A 16,540-nucleotide genomic window follows, 5' to 3' on the forward strand; every position below is an offset into this window, starting at 1 on the left:
CCATCAAGTCAGCGTCCCTAGACAAGTGGTCAAATTTAGAAAGCTATTTTAGCAAATATGTATGAATACTTTGATTCTTGACTTGCTGCTCTTGATGATCGTTTCTCTAATCAAACAATGGAGGACAAAAAGTAAAGACCAATTGGGAATGTAGAATACTAAAACTTACTTTTGACGTAAAATATGATGAGAAAGACAACAAGTATTAGCGCTGCAATACTGAAAATGGCAATAATTGCAGATGCCCAAATTGGAAATCCTGAGAAAGAATGTTTAAAATGTTAGTCAAATTCGATCATACACGACTACCTGATGCATTGTTATTGTCCTTTCCTCCTGCAGTGCTTTGCGTCGTTGCACCGATTAAGTATGAAGAAACAGGAGATGATTCTGACGGTTTGAGGTTACCGAGTGCATTGGAAGTACTGATAGGTGGAGCATTTGATCTAACGTTTTGAAGATTTTGAGTGCCTGCGATTTAGAAACGAATACTTCAATTATGGTTTCTTGGTTCATATCAAGTCTTTAGAGTAAAGTCAACTAACTTTGAAATTTTGGAACACTAATGGTAACACTTGATAGTCCAAAACAGTTTTCTGCTGCCATAGTAATGTTTTTGGCATCTTTGACGTTTTGATGCACGAAGTAGACGCAGTTCTCGACGATTTCAACAGAACTGTTGACGATTTTGTGGGCTTGTTGATCAATTTTCAGAGAAGGCTTTGGAATTCCAGTAACATTAAAACAAGCTTTTACACGAGAATTTGATTCACTCATAATAATTGTTGATTGTTCTGAGATTGTGGGAAGATCTGTATATGTGAAAAATTAAATTTTATTGCTGTGCAAATATCTAGTAAGAGAAAATATATTTAATCAGCGGCGTATCTCATACGGTCATCAGATAGATTTACAACGACTCGCCGAACGTTAGTATCATGCGAGCAGCACAATTTCAAAATCAAATTGTTTGCACGAAACTATCACACAATTTGCATGCCTAATTTGGACCATGATTTAATCTATTAAGAAATGGCAAAGGAAAGATTGCAAAGTCCTATTAATTCATTAATCAGTATATTAATAGAAATGTATATGAAATTGAGTTCTTAGCAATATAATTTAGCTTGTATGTCTAAAAGCATGCTTCTAAACGAATGGTAGAACATAAAACCGTGCACTGAGACGTTCTTATTCAATTGTTTACTGACATAGAATTTTGGTTCGTCGGAGCATTGAGCACGACTATAAAACAATCAAATGATGAATCCGTAGCAAACGTGTATCAAGAACTTGCATGCATGACGTCTGTGTTCTAAAATCATAAATTGTGTGGACTCTGGAAACTATTGAGATACGTCTCTGATGACTTAGGATAATATACATAACAGTGAGAGTTAATTTAGTTATACTATTTTAAACATTAAAGTATTCCAATGTATGAATTATTTATTTATCAATTATTTATTGCTTAAGTTATAGCTTAGCTTACCACCGACACGTAAAGTCGCCGTTTTTGAATCAAAGCTCTTAGATTTAGATAGGACAACTGTATATCTTAGGCGCACACCATCGTATTTCTCTGTAATACCATTTACTTTGAGGTGTCTGTAATGTATTTTGAAGATTGTCCGATGTTTTTTTCCATCTGACGTTATGACAGCTTTTTGCCACTGATAGGTAAAATTGGTTTCAAAGGCGTTGACGGTCCAACTGTATTTATTAGACGATGCAAACGTCTCTGACTTTTTGATTATTGGAAATCGAGGTGATCGGAATACGAAATGTGATCCAAGAAGACTGTACAGCATAATATTTTTCTCGTACAGCAAGACATCTATACAGAAACCAGCGGATTAATACTAGTTAAGTAACACGTCAGTAACTTCCTAATTAATGCACGCTGCAGTCTCACTTTCTTACAAAATTTTACAAATGCAGGCCAAGCATGCGCATGACGATTCACCTTTCTTATCAGTTTGACAAAGTACTGTTTGCTCACTAGCGACTGACTCCAAAATAGCGACAACAATAGATATCCGAAAGACAAGTAGATAAAAGGTCAAGTGCTTGTCGAGCATTGCTGAGTCTAAATCTAATATAAGTACAACATGGCTGCTAACCGTACAACAATTCACCATACTTTACAAAGAGAGAAATTCTTACTTTAATAAGGCACAACAAAATTGTGATAAAATTGTTTTAATCTCACCGCCAATAGTCACATTTATCAGCACAGACTGCAGGTCTTTGTGCCCTTGCGCGAGTGACACGAACGTGGCGTGACATGTGTAAAACACACAACCTTTCAAATATCCCGTACTTACATGTCAATATTGCAATTGATGTTATTTCTACGGTAATTTATTAAGGTAAGATTAGTTTGCTTGTAGTCCAGAAAATAGATACCGGCTAGGCTAATGCTTTCCTGCGGTACTGCTTGTATACGGTAAACTTTAGATGCCAAGCTATTCGAGCCTCGGCCTCCCAGACCCGCGTTGCGCCGATACAAAATCGTCCTCCACGGGTCTGGGATGGTACCGCCTCTTCTCAATATATTGCGGTTGGTCCTAGAACCAGCATTAGTGTTAAGTATCATAATTGCATACCTTTCAATTACGGCTGTAATACAGCAACAGCGAAGACATGCCGCATCGCGCTGCACAAGGTACTTTTGTGTTCACTGTTTCATCGTTTGTGCGTTAGCTCTGCATGTTGTGTCTTTAGCTAACGCGTATGGGATGCTATGAAACACCTTTTTACTTGTGGAGTCGCAGATGCGATCGGCTTGTGCAGACGTAATCATGAATTCGTTGTGAGCATAGAGCTGGTTTGACACTTACGGCGTTGCATTCGTTGTTGAGAAGTTACTTGAAGCACTGTTTAGCATCCGACTTCGACAAAAACCCAACGAAACAGCCACGAATTCGGAAGGTCAGTCTAGATTATAGCTAGAGCGTAGAAATGTTTCCTATATGGCTAGTAATTTCTGCCGTGTCACTGCCTAAACTACTTTCATAACCTTAGGATGAACTTGCACGTGAGAACTTTAGGCCAAACTTTTATATTTAGATCAATAATAGCAAAGTTATAGGTAATATTTTGCTAAATTGTGAATATTAATATATATAAAATAATCTAATATTTGTAGGTGTTACGTAGTTCAAACTCGTTCTTGTGTGATGGTGTAACTAAAGCATTATTGTTGATGTAATACATTTTACGTAAGAGTTTGCTTTCTGATACGATTCTGTTTCCATGCAATCATTCTGTACATTAATGTGACGTATCAGTCACAGATTGATTTAGACTTGGAATTTCCCTATACGTAGCGCTTGCAGTAACTTGGTACACTCAAATGTCTGACTACTGTACGTTTGATATGACGAAAAATTGACGACAATTACACACATGATCTAATGCATTATCAATGTGACAAAGTCGTAATTCATCGTGTTAAGTTACATTGCATAGTATGTTTATTGTACACGTGACTGACACTGTGATCTATGATCAAATTTAACATTAATGTGTTCTGTAAGGCAGTAGAAACATCGGTTGCTTAGATGTATATATTTTTTGTTGAAAGTTATAGATTGCTATTATTTTAGCAATTCTAGTCATAATAATTTAACATTTAAAAATATATACTATATTTTATTTGACAAACGGATGATCTCTGTCAGTCATGTGAGCATCAGACAAGGTTTCACATCTGTTTTTGTGGTCGGCAGCAACAAGTTATAGACCAGTATATATATATATATATATATATATATAATTAAGTGTCCTCACGTTAAATGCGTTCGCTATTAGATCGTCTGTGTAACGTTGCAACCTTAACTAGTCGATTACCAGTTAACTATTTGAAATCAAAAGTTGACAAAGGTGTAACTTGAATTTGCACATGACTGCATTTTCTGGTTTTTGCTAATTTTTTATAAATAATGTCTTATCTTTGAGAAATATGCCAATTGTGATATCCCTGTTCAATGCCTATTTTAATCGCGTAATTATTTTGACGTTCTTTTTATATTTTTGTTTACATCGTCTTTTCTTCTTTCTTTATACGTAAATTTCAACGGAGCAAGCTTCTAATTTGTATTACATGTAATTCTTCTGTTTTTGCAAAATTGCATTTAATCATTTTATACCCCGCTCCCCATACAGCCTTAGCTGAAACAGGTCTACACTAGCTCCTTTAATGTTTAGCGGCTGTTTGTCATCTAATGAAATTGAAGTGCAAGCATCTTTAGCAACAACCTTGTTGCGCCAACTTAAGAATTAGACTGCAGCACCGTAGGCTGGATCTTCTTGAATAGCAAAATCGGATCGTTCAACATAAGATGACTCAAGTCTCACTTGCCTCACCTGATCTTCATATTAGGTATGTATTCATACACATCGCTAGACTCCTCATATGCTGGATTTGATGACTTCACTGCTCCATCACTAAACATAATTTTAGTTAGTATATATTGTAACTAGTTAATTATTTATTGTAACTAGTTAATTGTTCTCTTTCAATAGTAACATAATAATTATTTTATGTAAAATATGAATTTCAACATAAGCAAGAAATCATATATAGAAACAGATTTTGAAAAATATAAATGGATATGTTAATTTAAAAAATATGTTTTAAAATAATTAATGTATTTATTTCAATTCCAAATTAGAGAAATTCTAGTTACATTAAAGCTATTTATTTTGTCTCAGAATCAGAGTGTTCTGCTTAGAAAATTGATATAAATTATTTAATAATTTTCCAGTTTACAGACATTATGTTAATTAAGTCAAGATTTAGACATTTTAAATTTCTCTGCGTGAAGTGTACATGTATGCTGTAGATAATGAAATCTGGTTGTTTAGACAGCGGACAATCAATTGCGATAGCTATTTGCTACTGCATCGTGCTTGTGATTGCAATAGCAACTGTCGGTTTCTCTTACAAGTACCGTCACAGTCTACGAACGCACTGCAGCAGACATTGCTGTGGCACAAAACAAAGTGTCTAAATATATAATAATATATCTATATTTGTATATATTGTTAACATTTTTAAACAGAATCTGCAGTCGTCTACGAAAATACAGACTGTCAAATTGCATTGAAATCAACTAACAGGTAGTACGTTAGGTTTTTTATTTTTATCTAGTTTATACAGCTATACCTGTTTGTCTCTAAACTGTTTGTATCTAAATAGAGTTTTCTGTACCTCTCAACGTGTAATCCCACCCGCATCCGCCCGTCCGGAAGTCGTTTACCAAACTGTTGAAGACACACAGAGGCCAGTAGGTGAAACTCGTAGAGACGAAGTATCAGCTGCTGCACAATCTGAGCAATGCCAAATGCAACTGGAAATCAATTTGGCCTACGGGACCCCCCAGTTACAGTAAGCGTTTCTAACAATGTGGGAAGGTAAGTGCAGGATGATGGGTGCATATCCACTTGTAAAACGATGTATGCTAGCAAGTTTGTGGACAAGTTAGTATTTGAGTGTAACTGTCTGTTACAAATATCACTGTATTAATTGGTTTACGAGATAGATGCAATGTTGACTGCCTCTTGTCAGTTGTCGTTTCGTGCAGAATACAATCCCAAACTTATGGTTGTTTTTCAGAAAGATATAGAGTACATAGACCATAAGACAGACCGTTAAATGTTTGATTCTAGAACTTCCCGGTTAAGGTTTGAGTTTGACTCAATTGCAAACATTTGGTCGGCGCATGCACTATGATACTAGACCTACTCTCACGTGCTCCCCACATCTGCTATGCATACACGTACCTCTTTTCGTTCGTTATCCGTTCATATGTTTTATTACTCGGCTAAAACGTTTCTTGTAGACGGTGCAACAAAAACTGCGCATACTCAGAACATTATTGCTTTCTAATAGTTTTTGGTTTTGTTCGTCCAAGTTTATGTAAAATATTCGAGCCTAGATGTATTAGTTCATCCGGTCTTAACTGTAATTAATAGCAAATGTGTATACTGTTAAAATTTTATGACGTGCAGTGTCCTAACTGAATCAGACTTGCTGCTGCAGCGTTCGCTTTCATGCAGATGAAATGCTTGACAGCGCTAATTAGAAAATTTGCGAGAACGTGACGATTGCACTTCATTAGCAGCAATGATCGTCCCACAATGTGTAGTAAGCGTTAGCTAGACGTTGCTTGCGTGCCTCGAACACCAATTCAACAAATTGGATAACGATGCATGTCTAATCCTAATTGCAAACAACGTAAATTTGTTTGCGTGTGTTGCTCCCTTCTTGCAATTAGTACACACACACACACACACACACACACACACACACACACACACACACACACACACACACACACACACACACACACACACACACACACACACACAGAAGCCAACTTGTTGTACTTTTGTCAGTACCATCTTACCTCAGCTAGACCAATGGAAATTAAGCTGTGACATGCATTGTTCACGATTCTGTTTGATTAGTATGTGATTATTACAAAAACGAAAATATTTAGGTACAGTTTTGTACCTATAGTTTGTGTACCATCTTGGATGGGACAGAACCCAGTCTTGTTGTAAAAGACAGACTCCATGGCAGCCATTAATAAGCATTTCTAATACAAAGGCCAAGAAAGTGACAGTCCAACTGCTGCTAAAGTATTATCAATCTGCACGCATATTAATTTAATTCAACATAGCTAAAGCACTCATTTTATAAACTAGAAAATGTGAGCGCTGCTACCTAATAGTATACGTTTCTAGGCACAAGCGACTGTTGCTTTGCATTTGTCATACTTTGTGGTGTGACAGTTGAGTAACGCAACACCCTGTAAATGTTCCGTCTGTATTCATTAATTTTAAATATTAATATTGTTATTATTGGTAATTGTAATTGCTTGATTCTAATTTTTATATTTTATGTATAAGTTCTGATTAAAACTACATTGGTTTTTAATATTTGACTTCGAATTTTGTTCTGAAAATTTAATTAATTAATTAATAAATTATTGATGCATCAAATCGAATGACATCGATATCACCACTACATCACCTTCAATTCATATTTTGTTGTTGAAAGAGATAACTGTCGGCAATACTTCAACTTTCTACCAATACATTGCACGTGATCGGTATTACTATCACTATGACTGTCTGTGGATGAAACCACTACAAGAAACAGATAACAGAAACTATATCATGCAAATGGAAACTTGTTTCTCAAATCTAAATTTTACATTCTTAATCTTCATAACAGTTATTATCAAACCAACAAGTAAGTCTTAGGTGACATTACAGATTTATATTGCAACATAAAAATTTGTATTTTTTATTTGATATGTGCAGATTTGTCATATTACACACCGGTAGCTGTTCCTTCATCTTCAACAAGTAAACAATCTATAGTAACATTTTAGTATCGTAATTGCAAATATTGTAATTGCAATTTTGTGTACACCTGTAGGCAAAGCTACAACTGTGGTCCAATCAACATTGAATGTTAAGACAACGACATTATCTATATCTCAACACACACATGCTTCATCTTTCTTGGTACAACGAAACCAATCATCTGGCTATATGACAAACGTTGTCAGTACTGGTTCAGTACTTAATATTAACTCAACTACATTATTAAAGAGAGAAACAAAAACTCAAAGTAAGCGAATGAACTCTGCATATAATGTTTTAAATTAACATGAATTTAATTATAATGTTACTTGAAAATTATAGGTTGCACAAAATTTTTAAACTATTTTGTATTGGTAGCTGTACGTCAACTATTATATTTATCAAGATTACAAACGCTGTAACTGAATATACAACAGGTTTTGTAGAGGACGGTTTTGAAAAAGGCAAGACAAGTAGTAATAATTATTTTTATTATATCTAATGCAAATGTTTTAAGTAGTTATACAAATTATAAGTTATCTTTAATTCGGTTACAAACAATGTATTACCACAAGTAAAACTGTGCAGTAATATCCATGTACTTGTTCTCAGAAACTGAGGTCGTTTTGACAAATGTTTTAGAATGACTGGTTTGTAAATACACATGCACCACTCACTAGCTAAAGCAAACGGAAGTAAACACTACACCTAAGCAACGATCTTAAGAGTTATTCATCTACAACAATTCTACATCTTATCTATACTAACCTGTGGTATAGCTACATAGCAACGTCTTACTACTGTACTTAGATACCAATTACTGTCAATAAGATTTTTTCTACAATTTCTGTGAGTACCATATTACGTATATACATATGAATATGTTAATTAAAAAAATTAAATGAATACATTTATTCATTTTAATTTTATATTAGAGAAATTCTAGTTACATTAAATATTTTTATTTTGTGTCAGCATCACAGGTTTCTGCTTAGAAAATTAATATAAATTTGGCAGGTTACAGACATTATGTTAATTAGGGTAAAATTTAGACTGCTTTAATTGCTCTACGTTATGTGTACATGTATGCTGTAGTTAATAAAGTCTAGTTGTTTAGACAGGGACAATCAATTGCGATAGCTATTTGCTGCTGCATCATGCTTGTGACTGCCATAGCAGCTGTCGGTTTCTCTTACAAGTACCGTCACAGTCTACGAACACACTGCAGCAGACATTGCTGCGGCACAAAACAAGGTGCATAAATATATAGTCAAATATTTACATATTGTATAGACGTTAACATTTTTAAACAGAATCTGAAGTCGTCTACGAAAATACAGACAGTCAAATTGCATTGAAATCAACTAACAGGTAGTACGTTACGTTTTATAATTTTATCTAGTTTATACAGCTATACCTGCTCTCTAAACTGTTTCTATCTAATCGAAATTGTTTTGTATCTCTCAACGTGAAATCCAACCTGTATCCGTTTGTCCAGAAGTCGTTTACGAAACTGTTGAAGACACACAGAGGAAAGTAGATGAAACTCGTGGAGACGAAGTATCAGCTGTTGCACAACTTGAGCAATACAAAATGCAACTTCAAGTCAATTTGGCTAACGGGACCCCGCAGTTACAGTAAGCGATTCTAACAATGTGGGAAGGTGCATGACGATGCGTGCATATGCACATCTAGAACGATATATGCTGGCAAGTAGGTGGACAAGTTAGTAGATGACTGTAACTGTTTGTTACAAATAGTGAATGTATTGAATGTATTAAGAATTAATTGACTTATGAGATAAATGCAGTGTTGACTGCCTCTTGTTAGTTGTTGTTTCGTGCAGAACATAATTCCAAAACTAGGGTTGTTTATTTTCAGAAATGATGTAGAGTACATAGGCCTTAAGCCAAAACATTAACCGTTTGAATTTTTAGAACTTCCCGGTTCAGGTTTGAGTTTGACACAAATCAAAAACATGTGATCTGCGCATGCGCAATGATCCCGCAAATACTTTCACGTGGTCACCACATCTGCAATGCATACACGTACCTCTTTCCGCTTGGTATCCGTTCATATGCTTTATTTCTCGGATGAAACGTTTCTTGTAGACGGTGCAACAAAATCTGCGCATTAGAACGCTAGAGCTTTCTATTATTATTTTGGTTTTGGTCGTCCAATTTTATGTGAAAGATTCGAGCCTAGATGTATTAATATATTCGGTCTTAACTTTAATTAATAGCAAATGTGTATACTGTTAAAATTTGATGACGCGCGCTGTCCTAACTGAATTGGGCTTGCTGCTGCAGCGTTCGCCTGCATGCAGAGGAAATGTTTGACAGCGCTGATTAGAAAACGGCGAGAACGTGTCGATTGCACTTTATTAGCAGCACTGATCGTCATACAAAGTGTATTAAGGGTTAGATAGACGTTGTTTGCGTCTAATCCTAATTGCAGACAACGTAAAGTTGTTGCGTGTGTTGCTCGATCATTACAATTAGTACACACACACACACACACACACACACACACACACACACACACACACACACACACACACACACACACACACACACACACACACACTCACACATACACACACACACACACACACACACACACACACACGCACGCACACACGTACAAGCCAACTTGTTGTACTTTTGTCAGTACCATCTTACCTCAGCTAGATCAATGGAAACTAGACTGTAACATGTATTTTTCACGATTCTGTTTGATTATTATGTGATTATTACTAAAAATCAAAATATTTAGGTACAATTTTGTACCTATAGTTTGTGTACCATCTTGGATTGGATTGAACCCAATCTTGTTGTAAAAGACAGAGTCCATGGCAGCCATTAATAAGCATGCTAATACAAAGGCCAAGAAAGTGACAGCCCAAGAGCTGGTAAAGTATTGTCAATATGCATGCATATTAATAGGTTTCAACATAGCTAAAGTACTCAATTTATGAACTGGAAAATGTGAGCACTGTTAGCTATTACTATACGTATCTATGCACAGCCACTATTGCCTTGCACGTGTCATACGTTTGCTGTGTAACAATCGTGTAACGCAACACGTTGTAAATGTCCCGTACGTATTCATTAATTTTAAATATTAACATTGTTATTATTGGTAATTGTAATTGCTTGGTTCTAACTTTTTTATATTTTATGTATAAGTTCTGATTACATTTGACTTTGTATTTTGTTCTGAGGAAGCAATTAATTAATTAATAAATAATCTAAGCATCATAAAGTCAAAAGTGTTGAGCACGATGTGATAATTACTTGCATGGCTAATTGGAGTTCCGTGTTCGAATTTTCTAGTCGAGCATCGGCTGCGTTCTTTCTGCTTCTTGCTGTTAGTGTCGTCTTAGATCGGTCATCAAGTGAACGACAAGCAGTTTGTTGTAAAAATGAGTCTCGTTGACCTAGACGGAAATGGATTCGTACTGCTTGCTTTGTGGTTTGTCAACTAAGCTTTGATGTGTATTGTTTATGATTTCGGTTTAAACGAGTTGATTTTCCAATTCTTTTTCTTTTCTTACTAGGAGAAGGTCCTCACGTTCTTCAGCCTACTGCTTTATATGTTTATCTTTTGCCTAGCACTTACGTCACTTTACAGTCAGTACCATGGAAAAGAAGCAATGTTGTCATAGAATGGTTGACTAGACCTAGAAACAAACATCATGTACTTGGCAAAAACGTGAAGGAAAAAAAGATTACAATCGGTCCTATGAACGAACAATTCAATCATCTTGTTGTATATTACAATTACAAGCTTGAATACAGCATATCTACATTTCACAGAAGCAGTGCAGCTACCTTGCATTTGCTCGGTTAGTATATATTTTGGATTCTTGATAATTACATGTACAGGTAGCTACCAGTCAAGTTTGACGTTATAGACTAAAAAATTATTTTTGCAAAATAGCATTTGATATTTTATTTAGATGTTATTAACGTAAATGCAAGTTGCCAGCAAGTGCACGTCCATTCAGGACAACAACCCGTATATTGCATCAGATCGAATGACAGCGATATTATCACTCCTTCACCTCCAATTCATATTTTCTTGTTGAAAGAGATAACTGACGGCAATACTCCAACTTTCTACAAATACATTGCACGTGATCGATATTACTATGCACGTGATCGATATTACTATCAACATGGCTGTCTGTGAATGAACTCGCTACAAGAAGCAGATAACGATTTTACATTCCCTATGACAGTTATTATCAAATCAACAAGTGAATTTTACGTAACATTACAGATTTATATTGCAATTTAAAAACTTGTATTTTCTATTTTGATATGTGCAAATTTGTCATATTACACACAGTTATCAGTCCCTCTATCTACAACAAATATACAGCCAATAGTAACTTTTTAGTATTGCGATTGCAAGTATTGTAATTGCAATTTTGTTTAAACCTGTAGGCAAAGCTACAACTGTGGTCCAATCAACATTGAGAGTTAAGACAACGACATTATCTATATCTCAATATGTATATGCTTTACCTTTCTTTGTTCAATGAAACCAATCGTCTAGCTATATCACAACCGTTGGCAGTACTGGTTCACTACTTAATATCAATTCAACCACATTATTAATTAAAAAGAGAAACAAAACTCAACGTAAGCGAATGAACTCTGCTTATGATGTTTCTATTGACATGTATTTAATTATAATGTTGCCTAAAAATTATAAATTGTACAAATACATAAAAGTATTTGTATGGATAGCTGTACGTCAACTATAGTATCAAGCAAGACTACAAATGCTGTGACTAAATATACAACAGTTATTGTAGTGTACGGGTTTAAAAAGGCAAAACAAGTAGTAAAATTTATTTTTATTACAACTTATGCAAATTTTAAATTAGTCATACAAAATAAAAGTTATCTTTAATTCTGTTACAAGCATTATACTAACACAAGTTAAACTGTGCAGTAATATCCATGTACTTGTACTCTGAAACTGAGGTCGTTTTGACAAAAGTTTTAGAGTGACTGGTCTGTAAAGACACATGCACCACCCACTAGCTAAAGCAAACGGGAGTAAACGCTATACTTACGCAAAGATCATAAAAATGGTCTATCTACAACAATTATTTCTTTATCATATCTATTCTTACCTGTGGCATAGCTACATAGCAGCGTCTTACTAATGTACTTGACTTATTAGGTTAATAATTATTAGTAATAGACTTTAGATACAATTATTCTTAGCAATACTTGTTCTACAATTTTCGTGAGTACTTTATTATGTATATACATATAAATATGTTAATTTAAAAATAAACTTAAAATAAATTATGTGTTTATTTATTTCTAGATTAGAAAAATTCTATTTACATGAAAGTCTTTTATTTTGTCTCAGAAGCATTGGGTTCTGCTTGTAAAATTAATATTAATTATTTTATAATTTTTGCAGGTTAAAGACATTATGTTAATTAAAACTGTTTAAATTGTTCTACGTTAAGTGTACGTGTATGTCGTAGTTAATAAAGTCAGGTTATTTAGACAGCGGACAATCAATTGCAATAGCTATTTGCTGCTGCATTGTACTTGTGATTGCTATACCAACTGTCGGTTTCTCTTGCAAGTACCGTCACAGTCTACGAAGACACTGCAGCAGACATTGTTGTGGCACAAAACAAGGTGTATAAATATGTAATCATATATTTATATGTTGTATATAGACGTTCCCATTTTTATACAGAATTTGAAGTCGTCTACGAAATACAGACCGTCAAATTGCATTGAAATCAAGTAGCAGGTACTACATTAGGTATATATGGTTTCTAGTTTATACAGTTATACCTGCTGGTCTCGGAACTGTTTGTATGTAAATAGAGTTTTTTGTACCTCTCAACGTGAAATCTAACCGTATCCGTTCGTTCGGAGGTCGTTTACGAAAACTGTTGAAGGCACACATAGATCAGTAGGTGAAACTCGTGGAGACGAAGTAATAGCTGTTGCACAATCTCAGCTATACCAAATGCAACTGCAAATAAATTTGGACTACGGGACCCCGCAGTTATAGTAAGCGTTTCTAACATTGTAGGAGAGTAATCGCAGGACGATGGGTGCACATGCACATTTAAAACGATATATGCATGCTAGCAAGGAAGTGGACAAGCTAGTAGATGAGTGTAATTGTTAGTTGCAAATATTCAATGTATTAAAAGAGTTAATTGGTTTATGAGATAGATGCAGTGTTGACTGTCTGTTGGCAGTAGTCGTTTCGTTCAGAACACGATTCCAAAATTATGTCTACATCTTTCCAAAAGGATAAAGAGTACATAGACATTAAGCCAGACCTATAAATTTTTGACTCTATAACTGCTCGGTTCAGGTTTGAGTTTGACTCAATTGGAAATATTTGGTCTGCGCACGCGCAATGATTGTGGACTTACTCTCATCAAGTCCCCAAATCTGCTAGGCATATACGTACCTCTTTCGTTCGGTATCCATTTATATGTTTTATTTCTCGGCCAAAACGTGGCTTTTAGACTGTGTAACAAAAACTGCCCGTACTCACAAAGTCAATGCTTTCTATTTTTTGGTTTTGTTCGTCCAATTATATGTAAAATATTCAAGCATAGATGTAATAGTTTATCCAGACTTGACTTTAATAAAAAGCAAATGTATACTGTTAGAATTTTATGAAGCGCGCTGTCGTAACTGAATGAGACTTGCTGCTGCAGAGTTCGCCTGCTAGCAGAGGAAATGCTTGATAACGCTGATTAGAAAGGGCGAGAACGTGACGATTGCACTTCATTAGCAGCACTGATCTTCGCACAATGTGTAGTAAGCGCTAGATAGACGTTGTCTGCGTGACTCGATCACCAATTCAACAAATTAGGTAACAATTCATGTCTAATGCTAATTGCAGACAACGTAAAGTTGTTGCGTGTGTTGCTCGCTTCTTGCAATTAGTACACATACACACACACACACACACACACACACACACACACACACACACACACACACACACATTCATTTATTCATTCATTCATTCATTCATTCATTCATTGTCCGCTACTCGTGTACGAGTTCACGACTTTTTCTACTGATTAGAATTCAACCATCGCTTGTGTGCTTGTTCATGTGCATAGAGACCAATACGAGAATGACAATCGCAATGACAGACTGCGCACACATATTGACTTGTAATTACTCCTTGAGCCATTTGCTGGTCTATGTGTCGCCTTTCTTCTAATTTTTTTTATTCTCTCATACTCACACTTCTTTATACCAGATGACACTTTTTTCTGCCAAACCAAGCGATCAGACGCCAGTGACTCCCAATTGTATTGATTGATGCCCACATTCTGCAGTTGATGACCTAGCATGTCTTTATATCTAAGCTTTTGGCCATTAGTTCTTCTCTTGGCATTTAACAACTGTCCATATAACACTTGCTTTTGTAGCGTTCTGTTATTCATCCTTGTGACATGACCGATCCTTTGTAGTTGCTGTTTTGTTTCATACATTCAATCCCTGTCATACCAGATCGCTTCAGAACTTCACTATTTGACACTCTTTCACTCCAATGAATTCGCAAGACACAACGCAGACTATGAAGATGGAATTTTTCAAGTTTTTAAATGTTTCTTCGGTAAAGCCTTCATGATTTTGACCCATAGAAAAGAGTTGTAAGAATGACTGCCTGGTATACTTTGATTCTAGTTTTTACTTTGGTACCTCTTTGACTCCACAGCCTCTTTTAAAGTGCACCATATGAACTACTTGCTTTTTGCAAGCGTGTAGCAATGTCATTATTTATGGTGCAATCATCAGAGATGACACTACCAAGATAGTAAAATGTAGATATTTTCTACAATGCTTCTCCAGAAGCAAAGATATCATCAGCTGTTGTTTCTGCTCCTGGAGCGGGTTGAAACACACACACACACACACACACACACACACACACACACACACACACACACACACACACACACACACACACACACACACACACACACACACACACACACACACACACACACACACACACACACACAAACACACAGACACACACACACACACACACACACACACACACACACACACACACACACACACACACACACAAGCCAACTTGTTGTACTTTTGTCAGTACCATCTTACCTTAGCTAGAACAATGGAAACTAAGCTGTAACATCTATTTTTCACGATTCTGTTTGATTAATATGTGATTATTAATCAACGAAAATATTTAGGTACAGATTAGTACCTATAGTTTGAGTAACATTTTGGATGGGACTAAACACAATCTTGTTGTGAAAGACAGACTTCATCGCAGCAATTAATAAGCATTAACAATGCAAAGGCAAAGAAAGTGACAGCCCCACTGCTGGTAAATTATTGTCAATCTTCACGCATATTAAAGCAATCGCTTTATAAACTGGAAAATTTGAGCGCTGCTAGCTACTAGTATACGTTTCTATGCACAAGCCACTGTTGCTTTGCACGTGTCATGCGTTTGTGGTGTGACAGTCGTGTAACGCAACACCTTGTAAATGTCCCGTACTTATCCATTAATTTTAAATATTTATATTCTCATTATTGGTAATTGTAATTGCTTGTTTCAAATACTTTATATTTTATGTATAAGTTCTGATTATGATAACATTGGTTCTTAATAATTGACACGGTATATTTGTTTTGAAGAAGTAGTTAATTAATTAATTAATTAATAATTGATGCATCATCAAGTCTGATGTGTTGAGCACGACGTGATAATTATTTGCATGGCTAATTGGAGTTCCGAGTTCGATTGTTCTAGTCGAGCTTCGGCTACGTTCTTCCTACTTTTTGCTTTTGGTGTCGTCTTAGGTTGGTCATCAGGTGAACGACAATCAGTATGTGGTAAAAATGAGTCTCGTTGACCTAGACGAAAATGGATTCGCACTTTTTGCTTTGTAGTTGTCAATTAAGCTTTGATATGAAATGTTTAGGATCTCGTTTTATACTAGTTGATTTTCTAATTCTTTTTCTTTTCTTACCAGGGAAAGGTCCTCACGTCCTTGGGTCTACTGCTTTAGATATTTATCTTTTGCCTAACACTTACGTCACTTTACAGTCAGTACCATTGAAAGGAAGGAATGTTGTCATAGAATGGTTGACTA

The 16,540-nt window shown here is 35.4% G+C and overlaps 1 protein-coding gene across 1 annotated transcript; it reads right to left on the bottom strand.

Moving 5' to 3' along the window:
* Positions 1-35: 35 nt before the first annotated feature.
* Positions 36-14,899, bottom strand: LOC134177653 (uncharacterized). The gene is made up of 7 exons (XM_062644429.1): positions 14,650-14,899; positions 1,967-2,095; positions 1,493-1,837; positions 546-812; positions 310-471; positions 170-259; positions 36-106 (listed from the first exon to the last, which is right to left on the bottom strand). Exons 1-7 carry the CDS (start codon positions 14,897-14,899, stop codon positions 36-38), a joined length of 1,314 nt encoding a protein of 437 aa, XP_062500413.1.
* Positions 14,900-16,540: the final 1,641 nt, after the last annotated feature.

The sequence above is a fragment of the Corticium candelabrum genome, chromosome 3 (assembly GCF_963422355.1).
Source record: "Corticium candelabrum chromosome 3, ooCorCand1.1, whole genome shotgun sequence".
NCBI classification, from domain to species: domain Eukaryota; kingdom Metazoa; phylum Porifera; class Homoscleromorpha; order Homosclerophorida; family Plakinidae; genus Corticium; species Corticium candelabrum.